The following is a 21,671-nucleotide window of genomic DNA, read 5'->3' on the forward strand; positions in this document are numbered from 1 at the left end:
GCATCGGGATAATAAACGTGAAGCATGGCAAGGATTGGGTACGTGTGTGCCTGTAATAGGCGTAGGGTTAATGCCTACGGTCGGTAAAGTTTTGGATGTGGGGGTGGAAAAATGCGGCGTTCAAAGTAAAAGTGCTTTGTAATTTCATTGTACGTAATTGGTGCATCCCGATTGGTATCCAACCCAGCAAGATGAGGTTGCCCTGTGGCAGTGCGGTCGGTAAGTGCGCGCGCTGCATCATGTGCGATCTCGTTGAGGTTGGATAGGGCACCCGGCACCTGGCTGAGATGGGCGGGGAACCAGATGACAGTGTGGTGCTTCAGGGCACTCGGGTCCGCATTGCGCAGGATACGTAACGCCTGGTCGGAGATGACTCCGCGTTCGAAGGCTTTCATGGCCGGCCTGGAGTCGCTGTAGATGAATTCCCGTTTGCTGTCGAGCATAGCTATAGCTATAGCTACTTGCTCCGCTACTTCGGGTTTTCGGGTGAGGATTGTGGCTGAGTTAAAAGTCTGCTGCGCGGATGATACCACGACCGCGGCGAAGGCTTGGTTGTTGCGATAGGCAGCGGCGTCCACGAACGAAACGTTGTCCGCTTCCATGTCTATGCGCTTGAGAATGGCGGTCGCCCACGCAAGGTGCCTGCTTCTGTTGTATTCGGGGTGTACATTTCGTGGTATGGGAGCGATCGTGATAAGGTCGCGGATATCACGGGAAATTAGAGTCAAATCGGGGGGGTCCCTGGCCCTCGAGGAGAAGAAGCCAAGCTCGCGCAGAATATGGCGGCCCGCCTTGGTGGTAGTGAGTCGGGTCAATTGCACACGTTCCTGAGCTTCGGCGATCTCTTCTAGCGTGTTATGTACGCCAAGCTCGAGGAGTTTGTACGTTGGAGTGGTGATAGGGAGGCCAAGGGCTCGTTTGACTACCTTGCGAATACGCGCATTGACTTGCTCGCGCTCAGCACGTAGCCACTTGTGTATAGCGGCAACGTAGGTAAAATGGCACAGAACAAACACGTGTACGAGACGCAGCAGGTTGTCTTCTTTGAGGTCATGGTGCCTGTTGGCTACTCTACGAACGAGTCGTATGGCATTCTCACTCTTAGTCCTGAGCTTGTGTACTGTTTGGGTGTTGGTTCCGCGGGACTCGATGATCATGCCGAGGACCTTGATGGTGTCTATCCTGGGTATAGTACGACCATCTCTGGTGTGGAGGGTTATATTGCATTCCGCCGAAGGTTTCCACCCTTTGGGCTCGGCACCCCGGCGTTTGGGCAAATATATCAACAGCTCCGACTTCGCAGGTGAGCACCTGAGACCGGTGTGGCCGAGGTAAGCCTCGGTGGTGTCGATAGCCTCTTGCAGGGCGGACTCAATGAAGCCATCCGACCCTGTGGAGCACCATATGGTTACATCTTTCGCATAGATAATGTGATTCAGCCCGTCGATTTTTGAAAGTCGTTCGGGAAGCCCGATCATCACGAGGTTGAAGAGCGTGGGTGAGAGGACGGATTCCTGAGGAGTGCCCCGCTGTCCGAGCTCCACTTCTTCCGACAGTAGGTGTCCTACGCGGAGGACGGCTCTGCGTCGAGTGAGAAAAGAGCGGATAAAGTAGTAAAATCGATGACGTAGGCCGAGGGCTGCGATCGCTTTCAAGATTGATGAGTGCGTTATTGTATCGAAGGCCTTTTATAAATCGACACCGAGTATTGCACGAGTGTCCCGAGTGTTTCCGCCATCTAGAATTTGATGCTTTAGGAGTAACATGGCGTCTTGAGTAGATAACACTGGTCGGAAGCCAATCATGTGGTGCGGGATGCAGTCATTATCTTCGACGTATCGACCAACCCTGTTGAGGACGACGTGCTCAGCCAGTTTGCCCACGCACGACGTGAGAGATATGGGGCGTAGGTTATCTAGGCTCGGTGCCTATCCCGGTTTGGGTATGAGAACCGTGTGAGCTAGTTTCCAAGCATCGGGTATCTCACCCTTTTTCAATATCTTTTATATCTTGTTGATAGTGTCAGTGAGGTAAGTGACGGAGGAATCGTCCAGGTTGCGTAGGACCTTGTTGGTGATGCCATCAGGGCCAGGGGCTGAGCGGCCATTGAGCTCATGGAGAGCTCGGCGCACATCTTCAATGGAGAAGTCGGCGTCTAAGTTAGTGTTGTCGCTGCCAGAGTAATCAGAGTGAGGGGTCACAGGGCCCGTGGGAAGCGGGAGATGCATATTCAGAAAATAGATAGTTTTTTGAGCAAAAAAGTTAATGCCAGCACCTTTAAGCACTATGAAACTTCGTAATTTCCACTGCAAGGCTGTGTAATTTTGAGATTTACAGCAAAAACTATGCTTATTCATGGGGATACGAACAAGTTAGTGAACAATCATTTTTCTTTAGTCTTGTAATAAAAGGCAATACATTCGCATACCGCAGCGAGTACTACAGTCGTTCTTTTTTGCCTTATAAAATTCACGTGCGTCCACTATACAGTGATCTTGAATTTATTTTTACTTTTACCTGTACCTGAGATCATCAGCAAATATTCATTCGACAAAGTTTTCAGCATAACAGAAAAAAATACTACGACTAAAAGGTTTTTCATACATTCTCACAATACACACGCTTTCTAGATTAAACTTCCTGCAAATTATCGTGAACACAAAAGTTTCGTGCCTCTTTGTGTAGCAAATATGGACGATACAACAAATTACGAGCAAACAACATTAGAACCGCCTCTTATCCTGTTTTTCATGAGAACTCGTAATATACAACTAGGAAGAAACCAGAGTTTTTTAATCATACCAGTTGCGAAATGGCGTTCCGAAATCTAAACACGCAGTCGGCTCGATTTTTCGGATGTTAGCCGACTGTCACGCCACCTGGGATTAACAATACAAAATACAAATAATGCGTTTAAGAGTTGGCGAGCAGATCAACAGGTGGCTGGGGGGGCGGTGACAATGACGTGTTCAGATTTCGAAACATGAAGCGAGCCTATGGGGAGTTTCGCGACTAGTATGATTAAATACCTCTAGGAAAAGACTGGCCAGAGTGCTGGTCTCTTCTGTCTATTCCCTGTATTTTTTCACTCAGTTTTTTTGCTATGACTGTGTACCAGCAAGCTCAAATTCACGCGCTACTCGTAAATTAGTACGCTGCTCAGCAATGCCCAATGGTAAACCTGCGTTTCAATGTGTTTTTGTTTGCGAATCACAGAATGCAACTACAAAGCGTGTTTGAATGAGTGCAAACATAAAGGTCCTCATAAAGTACTTCTGCAAGCCAGATGCAACAGTCACAATGAATGCGACTGCGTGTACGAAGAGGGTGAGTACAGCTAAAGAATGGTGCTCTTAATGAACGTACACTCGGCGGACAAGACTATAAACCCAACTGTATGTTTATTAGAGAACGAAACGCGTGGTCCACGAAAAATGCGTAATAAGATGATGCTTACTGTAACACTGCAAGAGGCAAGATGCTGCCACAAATATTTCACCAGAAAATATAAGACTTGAGAAGCACTGCTTAGAGCGGCAGCTTTGATTAAACTCTTTACACGTGAATCATGATGAACTTTCTGTACATGTGTCAAATTTACATAACGTTCTGCCAATGCAGTCGGCAAACTATTGCGATATATAGACGGTGATAGTATGTTGAGTTTTGCATTTTTGAACCGTTACCTTAATTGGTGTTAAGTCTGAAAATTATCACTCAGAATACAGTCAAGTTCTGTGCTTGAATATGAATAATGACCTCTCAGGCTGGAAACCCTCGACAATGTGCTGTCCGCTATAGTAAATGGAACATAAAGGTACTGGGAAAAGTATGTTCAGTTTGACAGGAATTTCGTTTACTGAGAGATAAACTTGAGCGCAGATTAGCAGGCCAAAGTAAAACATATCAGAGGCAATTGTCCCATTTAAGCTGTAGCTCCGTTTAACAGATTTCCATTTATTAAGACTCTACTGTATATCTAATTCTGACCAGACAAAAATTGATGCTTTAGAATGGCTCTCAAATAATTTTTGGGGTTTTACACCACAAAACTACGATATAGTTTTGAGAGACGCCGCAGTGAAGGGCTACGGAATTTTCCGGCCACTCTGGGTTTTTTAAATCTAAGCACGCACACAGTTGGCATTTTGCCGCCATCATTACGCTGCCGCCACTGCTAAGATTTGATCCCGTTACCATCGGTTGAGCAGTGGAGCTCCATGACCACAACACCACTACAGAGGGGTACGCATAAGTTCCTTCAAGCTGTTACATCGAATCGCCTGTCTAAGATCGTAGAGCCTTCGCCAAGGTGATCACACGGCAGCAATATAGAGGACCATGAAATCAGCCGTGTGCCAAACTCGGGAACCGCGCACAAATGTGTAAGTCATGTTTCAAGCTGGCTGAAGAAACCTGTGGTGCGTGACAATCATCTGGAGTTGAGTACGATTCCACGCGCAGCTGGTTAAAGGGGCCCTGAAACACTTTTATGAGTAACCATAGAATTAACTCACTTGAAGAGCTTATTGCCTCACAAATTCAACGCCACAAAAAGCTTAAGAATCCATTCAGTACGAGCGGAGTTACAAGAATTTGTCACATGCTGCAATTGCATTCTCTCTTCTCTCGTCCCGACACAAGCTCTGGAAGCTAAGCTGGGAGGGTGGGAGGGACAAACAAAAATGGTCATGAGCGCCTAGTGACCTCGAGCACTTCTTTTTTTTTCTTCGAATACACGGCTTTTTCAGTGTGATCGTGCACGCACTCGTGGACAAGTGAAGGCCTCCCGTGGAAATATCAGTAACGGCCGAGCGCACCAGGTTCAAATCAGCCAATGGCTGATATATGGATTAGAAACACATGTGGTTTCTGAGTGTCTTCTGTCATTTGTTGAGGAAAGAGAAAGCAATTTTTAGCTTTGATACTTTATTGTGAATTTCAGGCCGCGTGCTGCGCTATAACATTTGGCTCGCAAGTTTTCAAGAGCGTCTACTACCGAACGGCAGCGTTTTCTGACCATGCTAAAAAAGTGTTGCAGGGCCCCTTTAAGGGATTTTGTTCCCTTCATGTACAGGTCAACCACTTTCTGCGACTGCCGTCACAACGGGAAGCAATCACACTTTGTCCTTCTCACGAGAAATATGAAGTTCTTGTTAATGCAATTTTAAAATATCTTCAGATGTGCAGTAAACCATCATGCTGCATATATTCAGCTGACATACAAGCACATTACCTGACAACATTGGACACCAAATGCATGCTGACTAGGAAAATATTTAAATATTTATTGTACCATCACAAGTAATAATATTACAGGTGGCAGTATGTGATTGGGAAAAAACTAAATGCACACAACATGCTAGCTTACTGATTATGACTATAAAAATACAACATAAGTTCTTTACGAGTAGCTTAAAAACAAACAGTAATCTAAACAACTTGTGTAATATTCTTTTACGTCTTTCAGATGAAGATGCTCGCAGTGTTTTCGACTTCCTCAAAGTATGGAATTCATTTAAGCGTAAGTTGCGGTACATAGTCATAATATACTGCGCAGTTGAGATTTCATAGTTGAGAGCAATAGATTAATAATCAACATCTAAGGTCCTTTAATGTGCACCCCAATATAAGAACGTCGACATTTTTTCTTCTTCATTTTGCTCCAATCGTATGCAGAAATCCAACTGGCGTCCTCAACTTAGCAGCGAGACACCTTAGCCATTACACCACTACAGCCAGTGTTTTTGTATTCGTGTTTTAAGCTTATGATTAAATCGAACTTTGTTTTATGTACTAATGATGAACTCTTTCTGTTTGCACATGCAGAAAGAAATGAGAGGTCAGAAATGGGTGAGCTATATCGTTTATGTTTACCTGTTTTTAAGTTTAAAAGCCACATAGATGAGCATGAAAGTACATTTCCAACACTGCACAGACAACACAGTTTGTGAGCACTACTTTCTTTTATTTAAGCATTGCATAGAAAACACCATGATTGAAACAAGGTCATAGGCAGCATATTGACATAATATTATACGATTCCACGCTGAAGAAGCAAGACGAACACCAAGGAAGCCTTTGATTTTGGGTGTGGGGCGCGCTCTCTTCTTCGTCTTGGCTTACGCTTGGGCATAATGTAAATATGTCGTAAATACGCCTTGGTACTCCGTGTGCCTACAAATAATATATAGCTATCAAGCAAAAAATATCACTGCATATCCACAGAGTGAATGATGATGAGTAGGGTGAAGCGCTGGTGGGTTATTTATACAAATACTGTATATATTTATACAAGAAAATCTGCAGTTCATAAGTGGTAGCTATATGTTGCTTCCGTTCCCTTTTCATTATAACGATTTAATGGTCAATGAGGTGATGGATTGGCGATAGGGAATAGTGGAGTGTTTGCAAGGACGAAGTAGTGGACAGTTTGCAAAGGTGGAACTAAAGGTGGTCACGTACAAACAAGGAATGTTCACTGTGAGAGAATCTGTGGTTCTTTAACGTGCATCTGGATACAAATACACGACCATCTTGGATTTCATATTGGCTACTTTTCAACAGTATTTGCTTCATGGTCGTTGAAGTGATGGGTCGGTGATAGGGCGTAGTGGAAGCAGCTGGTCAATGTGGAACTATAAGTGGTCACGTACGTACGTTCGTACATACATACATACATACATACATACATACATACATACATACATACATACATACATACATACATACATACATACATACAAGGGACGGACAGACCCACGCCTTAGGAGCTTCGCCCCTAAAATGTCATTAGCAGCGCCATTAAGCACTATGAAACTTAATTATTTCTATCGCGAACCTGGACCATTTTGAGATAAAAAAACAAGGTTACATTACCGAGCGATGTTACGCTACACCATTTAACTAAGTGATTTAGTTAAGCTGTAGAATATCGTTATCATACTTATTTTTACTCCAGCTTTTTACACAATCAATTGAACAGACAGCAAACACAATGAGATGCCACTCTTCAAGAAGTCGCAGGGTATAAATGTTTAGGTGTATTTTCCACTGCTGATCTGAAGTGGAACAGACACTGTACTCAAGTTATAAACAAGGCTATAACAGCACCGAATTTTCTGAAATAAAACTTCGATAGCTTGCCGCAGGAACTCAAAACAGCCGTTGTGCTTTACGCATGTCCACAACACACTAGACTATGCGTGTGTCTGCTGGGACTTCTATGCGAAGAACTTGTTAATAAACCTGTAAATGTGCAGAGTAGAGCAGTTCGGCTTGTCATTGGCAATTGTATGAAAAATATGCTTAGTATGACAGAAAGCAAAAAATATTAGGTTTCTCAAATACGAGATCATCAGCTTAAAGTACGTGAGCTACCTTGTAAGGGTGATGCTTACCCCTAATCTTTCTTTGTTCGTACTATACGAGACTGGAACACCCTGCCACCTGACGCTGTCTATATATATTCAAACGACGTTTTTTTCCATGCTTTAAGAATGTATTGTTATGAGCCTATTTTTATGTAATTTACCCTCCATACTGTAATGTTTCTTGGCAAAGCAGGTACTTAAGAAATGAACAAAATAAATAAAAAAGATGTTTCTCGGGGGGGGGGGGGAGATGTATGGTCGCCATAAAATGCTACGTCCGACAGCACTTGCCGCAGCAGGCAAAGAGCTGCTACAAATATTTTGACTTGAGAAATTAAAATTTAAGTTTGAAAGTAATGCTCTAACCACCAGCTAAACTCTTTATGCGTGAATTTTGATGCAATACCAGTAAATGTGTCAAATCTTGCACAAGTTTTTAAGGAACCCAATTTTTCTAGCAAGAAATCATCATCATCATCATCATCATGATCATCATCAGCCTGACTACGTCCACTGCAGGACAAAGGCCTCTCCCATGTTCCGCCAGTTAACCCGGTCCTGTGCTTGCTGCTGCCAATTCATACCCGCAAACTTCTTAATATCATCTGCCCACCTAATCTTCTGTCTCCCCCTAACCCGCTTCCCTTCTCTGGGAATCCAGTCAGTTACCCTTAATGACCAGCGGTTATCCTGTCTACGCGCTACATGACCTGCCCATGTCCATTTCTTCTTCTTGATTTCAGCTATGATATCCTTAACCCCCTATTGTTCCCTAATCCACTCTGCTCTCTTCTTGTCTCTTAAGGTTACACCTACCATTTTTCTTTCCATTGCTCGCTGCGTCGTCCTCAATTTAAGCTGAACCCTCTTTGTAAGTCTCCAGGTTTCTGCTCCGTGGCTAAGTACCGGCAAGATACAGCTGTTATATACCTTCCTCTTGAGGGATAGTAGCAATCTACCTGTCATAATTTGAGAGTGCTTGCCGAATGTGCTCCACCCTATTCTTATTCTTCTAGTTACTTCAATCTCGTGGTTCGGCTCTGCGGTTATTACCTGCCCTAAGTAGACATAGTCTTTTACAACTTCAAGTGCACTATTACCTATCTCGAAGCGCTGCTCCTTGCCGAGGTTGTTGTACATTACTTTCGTTTTCTGCAGATTAATTTTAAGACCCACCTTTCTGCTCTCCTTGTCTAACTCCGTAATCATGAGTTGCAATTCGTCCCCTGAGTTACTCAGCAATGCAATGTCATCAGCGAAGCGCAGGTTACTAAGGTATTCTCCATTGACTCTTATCCCTAACTGTTCCCATTCTAGGCCTCTGAAAACCTCCTTTAAGCACGCTGTAAATAGCATTGGGAAGATTGTGTCTCCCTGCCTTACACTCTTCTTGATTGGTATTCTGTTGCTTTCTTTATGAAACACTATGGTAGCAGTTGATCCCTTGTATATTTCTTCCAGGATGTTTATATACTTCATCGACGCCCTGATTACGCAGTGTCTGCATGACGGCTGATATTTCTACTGAATCAAACGCCTTCTCGTAATCTATGAAGGATATGTATAGTGGTTGGTTTTATTCTGAGCATTTCTCGATTACCTGATTAATAGTACGAATGGGGTCGATTGTTGATTAGCGTGTTCGAAATCATGCTTGTTCCTTTGGTTTACTGAACTCTATTGTTTTCTTAACTCTGTTAGCAATAACCTTTGTAAATAGCTCTTATACTACGGAGAGCAAGCTGATCGGCCTGTAATTCTTCAAGTCATTGTCATCTCTTTTCTTATGTATTAAGATGATGTTAGCGTTCTTCCAAGACTCTGGTACTCTTCCCGTCAGGAGACACCTCGTAAACAGGGTGGCTAGTTTTTCTAACACAATCTGTCCTCCATCTTTCAGCAGATCTGATGTTACCTGATCCTCACCAGCAGCTTTGCCTCTTTGCTTAGCAAGAAATAGAAGGTGGCAATATGGCGATTTGTTAGTACTAATCTTAATCAGTGCCGAGTTAGAAAACGGTCTAATTTGGAGACTGTAATTTTCTCTGAATATGAATAACAAACGCTGAAGCTGAAAATATTTGAGCGATACGCTATCAGTTATGTTCATTCCGATCAGGCAAAAAATTTGAAGGTGTGGCGGAAGGCTGAAAGTGTGGTAGGAGACGCTGGCACCGCTTCTCACTGCACGTGACATCACAAGCACCATAGCACAACGACAACCGCCGGCGGTAGGCGTCATTCACAGCTGATGACTTCTAGGGCCTGTTTCGCATTAAAATATTCTTTTGCGGCACACTTTTCACATCTGCATGGTTGTAATAGGTTCTCTACTTCCAGTTTTAGCTGAAAACCACGAATTTCTGGGTGACCATATCGTGGCCCTTTTCCACGAGCACCAAATGCATGCTTGGTAAATCTGTACAAACGTGCACATCATGTTTCAAACAGGCTGTAGTAACATGCAGTGGTTGACAGTCACCTGTGGTTGATGAGCGCTATTCTATGCACAGCTACTTAAAAGAAAACTTTGAAGATATCTTTAGATGTGCATGCAACCATGCCATATATATTCATTTGCCAAGCAAGCACACCAGTCTTGGGCAGTAACTAGTAACTAGTTACAAGTTACTGGTAACTAGTTACATTTTCAGTAACTTGTAACTGTAACTAAGTACTTTAAGGTTAGCAGAACTTGTAAATGTAACACTGTTACTTTCTTACGTAGTAACTGTAACGGGAAACAGCGTTACAGTTAGTTTACCATTTCCTCTCCATCTTTCACCTTTCCACAACACCGCTCCTCTCGCAGCTAAAGAGTGGAGGTCGCAAAGGCTAAGTTCGCGTCCGTTTTTTTTTTCACGTATATATCCGATTGGTCACTTGAGCTGCTAGCTCGGCTCTTAGTGTACCGGTGAATCATTAGGACGCCAAGTTTAGTCTCATTCGTCCGAGGGTCCGTGATAATCTTGCTTGACAGGCGGCTTGAAAGCAGCAGAGCCCAATACGGTTGAGAGCCACAAATACTAGCGAATATTTATTTAAACTAGCGAATAATTCTTAACATATTCTCAAATAGCGAATAATTCTTTAAAGCCTCTTTGGAACTGATTGTAAAAGGTTAACTACAACTCGCACTTTTCTCCTCTTCCCCCTATTCACGCGCCAGCATCATCGCAGTGCTTAGGTCAAAACTATGTCCAGTTGTCCAGCAGTGCTCAGCAAACTCTGTCCTAGAATGCGTAGCATGAGTTGCTTTAGCAATATTTCATTTGTCGATCCTTTCTTGCCAATTCCGTCGATGTTAAGTCGCATTGCAATTCCCACATCATGCTTGTAGTTTCATGAACACATGTTTTTGCACCCAGCGGACGTAGAGGCCTCCAAACAGAGTCTGATACACCTTGAACATCGAAAACAGACACATTAGATGTTGTCTTCAATCATGACACGTTCCCAATTCCTCTTAGCTAGCGCTTCTTCATATCGCTAATGAACGTCTTAGGATAATGCTGTTGTTCCAGTGCATCAACTACGCTTTCCCCTTCTAGAGTCCAAGGACATTTATTATATTTATTTGCAAATTAAGTCCATTTTCACCAACGGTGCTTGAACAAATAAATTGATGCAACGAAATGAGGCGTACACAAACACGGCTGGTGTTGAGCCATCTTTTAGGTTTCCTTTATTTAAGATTTTACCATATGCAATTTTGACTACCCGCGCATGCCTTCGTGTATTTTCATAAATAAATTCTACACTTTGTTTGTTATCTATTACATATTTTGTACAGTAGCGCAAAAGTAACACCATCACTTTTTCAGAGTAACTGTCACTGTAACAGGCTACTTTTGGAAACTCGGTAACTGTAACTGTAACAGAGCTACTTTTTTACTTAGGTAACTGTAACACTGGCACTTTTTACTGGTAACATGTCCATGACTGAAACATGCTACCTGACTGCTTTACAGCCCAACCAAAATGTGCTCACTATGCAAAAATATTTAAATGTTTATTGTGCCATCACAGCCGCTAATATTATAGATGACAGTATATAACTAAGAAGAAACTACATCTACACAATATGATAGGTTTCTGGTTCGAATATTAGCTTGTAAAAAACCAGAAAGAAAACTAACTCGCAAGGAGCTTTGCAATTAACAGTAATGTAAAAACTTTTGTTCTTTTACGTCTTCCAGATGAAGATGATCGCAGTGTTTTCGACTTCCTGAAAATATGGTATTCGTTTCTACGTAAGCTGCGGTAGTCATGTGGCTTTGTGCAGTCATTAAGGTTGCAGCCATGAATAATTAAAGTTTTTTCAAAACGTGAATGCTGTGAATGCAGTTGTTTGATGTCTTACAGCATCTTGGTAGTCGCTGAAGCCATAGCCTTCAAATACTACGAATGAGTCGTAAGATTTTTACAGCACCGCTGACACTACTGTAACAAGGGTGCAATGTGTCGCTGCTTACATTAATCTCTTCAAAAACCTGATGCATTTACCTTAATTCTTTGATTTCGCCCACCACAACTGCAATGTGGTTATGAGGTACTTAACTGGTATAGCGCACTATGGGAATATATATATATATATATATATATATATATATATATATATATATATATATATATATATATATATATATATATATATATATATATATATATATTTGAGTCTTCACGAATGCCCATTGTCAGCTGGATGTCATCAGCCCACAGAGAGTGATAAGCTACAGGCATCTTTGATTAAATTAGAAGAGGATCACGCACCAAACAGATGCAGTTTGGCATGAAACACGCCTTTATAAAAAAGAATAGAAAGGTACAGGATTCCTGGTAGCAGTGCTATAACAAAGGTATTGATAAGCAGATGAAATGCGCACCTCTGTTTCACATCTGGCGAGACCCACCTGTACAAGTTTCACACAAAGTCATGGGCCGCTTAGGGCGAAGCTCACTTCCAGTGTTCTCCGTGGGAGTGCTCACGGCCAACGAACATATTTGTGACAAAGTTTTCACAAGATTTATTTTTCTTTTCTATGGATGTATTCATCTCAGAGCACCATTTTAACAAAAGCAAAACATGTCGTTCCGGTATTTTTACATCGCGTAACGGCTGAATCAGGTGTCCCATTTAATGAAAGACCCCGCTGCACAGCCAACTCAGCCTAAGGCACATTTGCCAATATTATACGCCTACTGTAAATGCAACTTGCATGGTCATTGTCTGTTCAGTCCAATGAGAGAAAGCTCCCACCAAAATACAACACAACTGAGCAACAGGCACAGAACAATAGGCACACATGGCAGGCATGTAACATGTACACTTTAACCTCAATATAGCGAATACAGATACAGCGAAATATAGGTTATAACAAAAGCACTGAAAAGTAGTGTTAAGAATAACCTTTATAAAAATTTTGAATATAACAAACTTATTTTCCGGTAGGATGCAACCTTGTTATAATGACGCTTGAGTGTATAAGCATAGTGGTGAAGCCCTTCAACATCGTTAACCCGACTGTCATGCAAGCGACGAATATGGCATGGCAAACAGATGACACTGGTCTTCGGCTTGTAACATGCAGCAGACAATCAAAGGCGGAGCAACAGTGGGCTTCCTCACTTCATGTGCACATGCAGTGCTAGTTATTAACCCAAAGGTGGGCCTTAGAATACAGCACAATGAGGTTAATTCAAAACCCACTGAACAAGAGACCCGCCGCATAGAGAGACACCATACATCAGTATGCCGTGAGAACAGTGACGAATGTTCCCGTACTTTCCTACTCGTCTACCACGTCATCCGGCCCTCACCTTTTTCACAGCTAACTGCCCACCGCAAACCTTCTTATCAGTCAAAGCTTCTTCCCTATGTCACACTCTACAAGCCAAGTGCAAGGACATGTGGTGTGACCAATCATAACATGGCTTTGACACTAGGAGAAAGCAACAATAATTCTAAGGAAGCCCCTGCTTTGCAGGTTACTTCAATGCGAATGAAGCAGCCCGTGCAGGAGGACGCAACATTAAGCGCATATGGCTAACCAAAGAAAACCCGACACACTAGAGGGAAAGCACATTTAAATATTTAGTGTATATAATATTCATCTTGAATACACCTCTGCATTCAATTCAGCTACAAGTAATGTGATTGTCAATGGCACAGGCTCATTTTTCATCGGCAGCAGTGCCTATGCGCTGCCATGTTTGATCACGTGACCATAAACTGGCCTTTTCCAAGTCAGTTGCCCAAGCGAACGCATTGGGCCAGCGAAGCGGTCGTGGCCGTAAGCGCTGGTAGCTGGGATTAGAAGCCAACATGTCAGCACCAGTGCAGACGCAAACGCCCGCTTCGATCCAAACTCGCGCTTGCTACTCGCCCACTGTCGTCAGAGCAACCAAAAAATGATGAAATCGGCTACGACTCTATGTCAACTCATGCTGGGGACAAGACATCAGGTACGTACTGTTTTAAGAAGATTAGCTGTGTTTATTTGACCATGCCTGCTAAGCCTTGTCTCCAAGAATTCAAGAATGACTCTAGAAAACACTGCAAAATACCGACTAATACATTGCTCTCGAAGCTTCGGTACGTAAATATAAATCATACAAATGCATGTCTTGCGAACTTATAGGCCACACAGCGCAGGACGACGACATAATAAAATCGAGGCGGAACGAAACTGGAACCAATTATGCCACCATGATGACCTTCCCTACCGTGGTCGTCTTTCTTTCTTGGCCTTCTGCAGGAATGATGAACATCTGCGTCGCGTTGCCTGCTCGGCTTCCCATAGCGTTTCCTTCACTTTAATTGCGTGTGCGCAGACTCTACAGGGACGCGAAGCAGATGACGCAGAGTGGTTGTTGAGCAGTACTGCAGAAGGGCACGGCAGAAGGATGGTCATGGTAAGGAGACGTCTAGAGTATTGTGGCGCCATCGAGGTTCGAGTGAGCAAACCAGCTGCACAAAATTGTCTATGACACACGCAGTAATCGACTAGCTCCACTTGTAAGCATAATAAAATCACACGTAACTACATCTTTCTGATATTCTCACTGCCAACTATTGTCAATACGAATTCTCATCTAATGCCAAAAAACGTCTGGAATAGACACCTCAGTGTTCGAACTTATCAAAGGACGTGTAAACAACGCTTATGTACTGAAACAAATGTGCGATGACCATAGAAAAGCTCGCAGATAATCCAGTTAATACTACTAAAAAAGACTCAGTCTCACAAAGGCAAACAGTGCGTACATCTCATTGTATGTCGTACGTACACCTGTTTACAGATTGAGACACGATACAGTGCAAATACTTTAGTTCATTCACATCGCGCCATATCAGCATAACTTTACCTTCGACACTCACATGACAGCCAGTATTACCTTCAGTGGCCAGATTCATGGAGTTATGTTTAGCAATTGTGCATTCCGGTCAGTACACAAAGTTTTGATCTGGCATTTAGATCCATGAGCACTTTACTTTGTTACGAGATTTACACGCGAAGCGAGCACAAGAAACGCTATGTTAGTAAAAAACGAGCATGTATATATGAGAAACAGGACTGTACAAATGAGAGGCCCACCACGAAGATTACTCCTGGGTAGACGTGACAGCAGTGACGAGACGAACCTGGGCAGGCAACTGTGCCAAATCCTCGTGCCGCCTGTAGCAAAAGGCAAACAATACAGATGCTCAATGGAAGACGGTGTCTTGAACGAAATTTAGGAAGACTTCACTGCTTGCTAAATGAATATAAAATGCATGCAACTAGACCTAGAAAAGGGGTCCACATGAACACGCACCTACTTGTAACAAACACTCGGCTCTGCCTAGTTGCATGCACTTTATAATCCTTCAGCATCACAAACAACAGCAACAAGACTTATTGGATTCACTGCTCCTCCAGAAAATTCATGGGTATGCACAACTCCATGACGTGAAGCATGGAAGCCAAGTTTGTGCGAAGATTTCATTGAAAAACAGCACTATACGCGTAATCCAAAAATTGCAAGTACGGTCCCTGCCTGGTAACTGTGGTCTTTCCATCCACTTTAATTCTATATCACATTTACTACAATACAGCCTAAAAAGTACAATTAATGTTCCATATACCATTCTTGTCTTCATTATTTCCTGGCTGTCATTAAGGTTGTGTTAAACAAGAAAATGAGCCCTCAAAACTGCTTTCACAAAGGGGGCCCACTAACACTTCTTGAGTATAGTCAGAAAACGCAGGCGATACGTAGTCGAGGCTCCCGAGAACACGCTAGCCAAACTTTATAGCACAGCACGCGGCCTGGAATTCACAATAAATTCTAAACGTCAGCTAAAGATCGCTTTCTCTTCTCTCAACAAATGATGCTACATACTCAAAAATCATTGCGTCACCGGCCAAAGTATCCTGCCATTGGCTGATTTGAGCGTGGCACGCTCCCAGTTACTGAAGCTGCGACCTGCCCACAGGGGCTGCGACCTGCTCACAGGCGCGCTTGTGACCGCCATGAAAATCCGCGCGTTCAAAGAAAAAAAAAGAGAAAGAAACCACTCGAAGTAACGAGGCCCGCGTGAGGTATTTTCTTTCCCGGTGTCATCTCTCCCTGCTTAGCTTCCAGCACTTTTGTCAGGACAAGAGAAAAGAGAAAGCCATAGCAGCATGTGACAAATCTTTGCAGCTCCACTTGTACTAGATAGATTCTAAATATTTTTGCGGCATACAATTTGTGAGGCAAGAAGCTTCTTTACTGGATCCAGTCGTTGTCTACTTGAATAAGTGTTGCAGGGCCCTTTCAATGACAAACTGATGTACTTAAAAGAGGCTTACTTCTTCAGCTCCTCTTCCTTTGGAGGTGTCAGTATGTCTGAGGCAGCTCTAAGCAAAAAAAGGAAGAAAAGAAAGGAACAGCTTCTGATATCTTTTAAAGGCACTTTAAGGTCACTTAGAAAAAAACACCTTGAAGAAACACCTTGAGCACAACTGATAATATTTTCGCATCACCTGCTTTCAAGTCAACCCTGCCTAGAGTCGGTTTTCATGTTTGATAAGGCATCTAAGACTTTCGCCTTTATTACATTTATAAAAGGGTCTTAGGGCATTTCACCTCCACCAAAATAAATATGTTAGAGAGAGAAGAAAAAACAAATAATACATACCTGTCATTGCAAATCTACCTTGAGCGCGCATCAATTGTGGCTTACACATTTATTTTATTAACAATGATTCGCCTTACAGCTTAGCACACAGGCAGCAACAAACATAGAATATAAAGGTGCACATTATTTGCAGATAACTATTTGAATCATTTTTTTCGAGGCACGTATCTCTCTGGTGCTCTCTTCCCTTCAGATGACATACAAATCATTTTAAACACACGAGATAGACTTCACTACAGCCATGAATGTTTGTGAAATCCGTGCAGAATGTGTGAAGCTAATGAACAAGCTCTAATTAGCAAACCTTGTGGAAACTTGCGGTGTACAAAACAAAAACACGGATGAAGCAAAGGATAATGGGACGATGCACTTGCTCCAAACGTTTTTTTTGTGCCTACTAATTTCATAGTGTATCCCCACCAACAAGTGCAGCATTACAAAAAATTTAGAAGGTGACTTGTACTCATAAATGTGAAAGGTTGCACGGCCGGAGCTGGATGAGCAGCACGCCCCCATTTCCCTATTTTTCTTCCGCAAAGTAGTTTGGATGTGACACAGCTACCAAAATTTCTAACACAGCTGAAAGGAACGAAATGCACTTCAACGTTGCGAGTGCAGCCTCTGGAGATGCATTCTTGGTGTCGCAAACGCGAGATGCATTCTTGGAGATCATTCAATAGCTCTGATTCTGTGATCATGACAGATCTCCAGTGAGATTTAATCCACACGTCTGTTTAACACACCAGCATGTATTCACGGCTTGCTACTTTCTGCAGAAACTAAATGTGCTCCGATGACTTTCGGTGGAAGTGCACACGTCCACTAAATGGACAGTCTCAGCAGTTTCAGGTGCTGTTGAAGGAAAGACATGTATGTCCAAGGGCTTGTTTTCTTCTTTTTTTTCTTTGTTGGGCACAATAATAAAGAGAACTAACAGACAACGATGTCCAGAAAAATATAGGGGATATATCAGGAGTACTAGTAAGGTAAATGTGAAGAAATAAAAGTGGACGAAAAAGATAACTTGCCACCGGCAGGATCCGAACCTGCGAATAACACGTCCGATGCTCTACCAGTCAGCTTATGTGGCAGTCATCCCCCGTTCACTTTATAGGGTACACAGTCAAACTCCGCTATAAGAAAACTGACGGGGCGCGGAAAAAGTTTCGTTGAAGTGAAAATTTAATTGCAGTGGAACAAAAAAATATAAAGCTGATAGGAGCTAGCAAACAAAAAACCTTTATTCTGAACATTCAAAAAGTGTCCGCTGCTTCCTATTCTTTTCCAGCAGCGTCACGAGATAATACAGAGCAAGACCATGGTGAAAAGCGCGCTGAAACAACGCTTACAACTGCTTTCGTGAATGAACCAAACAGTTGCATTAACACATTAACACCAGCAGCTGTCCACCGTCAGAGCATATCCGACAATGCCGAGACGGAGACGGGGTATAGTGGAGTGGTGACTTTTGCCTTATTCTATGCCATTCTTATCATACACCATTCGCGGATAGCTGATTTTGTTGATAATGTGGACAAACAGCCGCTCTGATTAGTTACCTCACAGGCCAAGCACGAACAAAATGATAAGCATCGGAATCGGAAAAGGCATTGTTCCGCACATGCACCCAGCAGCTGCGTGAGAAAAACCATAAACTGAGCAACTTAGCTTCAGCTTTGGATCGTCTGCGGCTCAATAGCAAGCCGGTGGCAAAAGCAGCACAGGCTCATTGTCATCCCTGTCGAGCAATGGCGGTGTCCAGGCTTGCTGAACAGCGGCGGTTTCTGGTGGTGCCAACGAATGTTTTAGACTTCATCGACGTATTTTCAGGTTCTGAAAATGGATCAAAATGTTAAAGACTGTATTACCTGTTGCCTTTTCTGTTGCAATTAAGCCTTTGAAGTCCTTTCAATGATCCCGGTTTTCGCAGATCTGCCATACCTAAACTTGACACAGAGTGCAAATCCTCAGCCGACTCACCCTGAATGCTTGATGATGGCGGTGAGCTCCAGCACTCACCGTTCCATGACGGCCAACGGCGCTCCTTGCACCTGGCAGCTGTTGCACAGTTTGCCCGTCTTAGACAGGCACAAGAAGGCCCAAGCCACCAAGTCTTGAGACCGCACGGTCAGCTGCAGTCACACATAAGGTTGCAAAATAACTGACATTTGGGCGAGTTCGATGCTATTAAACATGTTGAGTGGACACAGCGTGATATAATGAAGACAAGAAGAACAGAAAGGAGAGAAACAGCAAGCTGGTCTCACAACTACCTTTATTTGCACTGAAACACTTATTTCAAAGCCCAAACTACACTCAAACTTCGATATAGCGAACCAGGTTATGAACAAGTATTGGTAATGTTGAAGTGAATGAAGGACATCTCCGTCATAGATACAGGGTGAATATATGTTTACAATGAATTTTCTGATATAATGAAATATTTTTTGGGCAGGTATGACTGTTATAATGAGGTTTTAGTGTATAATCACGTAAACACATGATTCAAGGTTGTGCTTTAAAATATGTGTACATGTGTTTATAGGTTTTGCTTTAGAATATGTGTTTCTATGCTAATAAAAAGTTACATATGAGACCAGCAATTTTGTTTGTCTCCCTTTTTCACCTCTATCTTCATTGTATCGCTCTGAATCCACTCAACATGCTTAAGAAATAACGTTCGCAAGTGAAGTCCAATTTACAGGGCTACTGACACCAATTTCAAACGACGAGTTTGCTTAATAATAGTAATAATAATAATAATAATAATAATAATAATAATAATAATAATAATAATAATAATAATAATAATAATAATAATAATAATAATAATAATAATAATAATAATAATAATAATAATAATAATAATAATAATAATAATATATGAATAATAATGCTGTTTAACATTCCAAAACCACCAAATGAGGAGCCTTTTGTCTCCTCATATGGTGGTTTCAGAATCCAGAATCGAAAGAAACTCAAATAAAGCTGTATTGGTACACACATAGTACCAGCTTTGCTCTAAAACAGTAACAATGTTACAAATTAATATTATTAATACTATTTTAGAAGAAATCTTAGAGTATGCGCGTGCCAATATAGCCTTATTTGAGATAGTTTTGGTTCTGGATTGAGCCTATTTTGAAAAAAGACTCCTCATATGATTATGGAGACACTGTAGTTGAGGGCTCCGAATATTTCGACCACCTGATGCTTTAACACACACCCAAATCTAAGCACACGGTTCTCGAGCATTTGCGCATCTATCGAAAATGTGCTCACCGCAGCTGGGATTCAATCCCACGACCTGTGAATCAGTAGTTGAGCGCTATAACCTCCGTGGCGCATTTAGGGCGAGTTTGTTCTGCCATGCTGATTGATCTCCTATACATAGAGAAGACCCTGAGCAAGCATGAAACTCGGTAAACACTGACGAGATATGTCGTTTTGACACTACAGCCAATGTTCACATGATGCACCTACCAAAACTAACACTTGTGTGACGTCCGGCTCCAGTGTCGATTCCGATGGCTTCACGTGCCAGTGTGAATAGCATCAGCAGTTTTGGGATGTTAAACCCTAGATATTATTATAGCTTTAATTTTCACCGACCGAAACATTTCAAACAGCTGAATGTACATCAACAAAACCACAGGGCTAAAAGACTGCGGACACATCACAATATTTTGCATGTCAAAAGAAGGTCACACTGTTCTGCGATGTCAGGGTGCAATACAGTTAACTCCTATTAAACGAAACTCGGTTAATCAGAAAAGCCGCATAAACGAAACTATCTAGGCACTTTTGGTTGGTCTTCTATGTATTGTCACGCGCTAGGAGCACGAAGAAACGTACAAGGATCGAGACGCCACTGTCAAAATCTGAGACACAAAGAAGGACGTCTCCACTGGCACGGGTTGCTCGTCTTCGTCTTCTTCGTTCACTGGCACAGAACTGGCTCACTGTTCGCTGGCACAGAACACAAGGTGGCATTACTCCTTTTCCCAAGAGAGCATCGTCCTGATGCTGAAGAAAAGTGTGCACAGTAGTGGGTCAAAGTAGGCAACACAAACATTCAACAAAGTAGCACACGACAGAAAATGCGTCCTGGGACCGGCAATCGGAAATAAACGGCATTCACTTTTCACATAAAGAGTTCACTGGCAAACGAAGAAAATTCGCATCACCGCGTAAAGTATGGTTTTAGGCGGACGACGTGTACAGTCTCTGGGCGTGGTAACCTGCGATGGGATGATGGTGAGCCTCCGTCTGGAAACACTTCGTAGTTGACGTCGCTCACACGTCTGAGTACTTTGTAAGGTCCACCGTACTTCCTCAAGAGTTTCTCACTAAGACCTCGCCACCTAATCAGTGTCCAAACCCAAGCTTGGTCACCAGGTTCATAATTAACTTCTCGATGACGGATGTTGTACCACTGTGAATCTGCGCACTGTTGAGTTCCTATGTGCACACGGGCCAGTTGACGTGCTTCCTCAGCATGCTGAATGTACTCATTGATGTCGGGGGCTAATTGGTCGAGGTCGTCGATGTCTTCATACGGGATCATGGCGTCTAGCATAGTTCGGACATCTCGACCATAAAGGAGCCGAAATGACGGGAAGCATGTAGTTTCCTGCGTTGCAGTGTTGTACGCAAATGTTACGTACGGCAGGATGTCGTCCCACGTTTTGTGTTGCACATCCACGTACATAGAGATCATGTCGGCTAGCGTTTTGTTTAGCCTTTCTGTTAAAACAGTACTCTGAGGGTAATACGCAGTAGTCTTTCGATGGGTTGTATAACTCAATCTAAAGATATCATCCAAGAGCTTCGCTGTGAATGATGTCCCTCGATCAGTGATGACATATGACAGGGCGCCATGCCGTAGCACAATTTGATGCATAAAAAATTGGCAACTTTAGCTGCGGTTCCTCGTGGCAATGCCTTCGTCTCAGTGTAACGCGTCAAACAATCGGTTGCGACATTTGTTCATTTGTTTCCGGAAGAAGACAAAAGAAACAGACCTAGGAGGTCCATTCCCACTTGATCAAACGGTGTAGGGGGTTGATCGATCGGTTGTAGATGGCCTGCAGGCTTTAACGGTGGTGTCTTGCGACCCTGGCATTCACGGC

At 42.8% G+C, this 21,671-nt stretch overlaps 1 protein-coding gene across 1 annotated transcript in view; it reads left to right on the forward strand.

Moving 5' to 3' along the window:
- LOC119185990 (uncharacterized) overlaps positions 1-11,706 on the forward strand; it is a 33,889-nt gene extending 22,183 nt beyond the window's left edge. The window contains exons 5-8 of the mRNA XM_075869235.1: positions 3,217-3,327; positions 5,471-5,524; positions 5,830-5,853; positions 11,573-11,706. Coding sequence (XP_075725350.1) covers positions 3,217-3,327; positions 5,471-5,524; positions 5,830-5,853; positions 11,573-11,640 — 257 coding nt within the window. The 3' untranslated portion in view covers positions 11,641-11,706. The remainder of the gene's footprint in view (positions 1-3,216; positions 3,328-5,470; positions 5,525-5,829; positions 5,854-11,572) is intronic.
- The last annotated feature ends 9,965 nt before the right edge of the window (positions 11,707-21,671 follow it).

Source organism: Rhipicephalus microplus, chromosome 7 (assembly GCF_043290135.1).
Source record: "Rhipicephalus microplus isolate Deutch F79 chromosome 7, USDA_Rmic, whole genome shotgun sequence".
In the NCBI taxonomy this organism is placed as follows: Eukaryota; Metazoa; Arthropoda; class Arachnida; order Ixodida; family Ixodidae; genus Rhipicephalus; species Rhipicephalus microplus.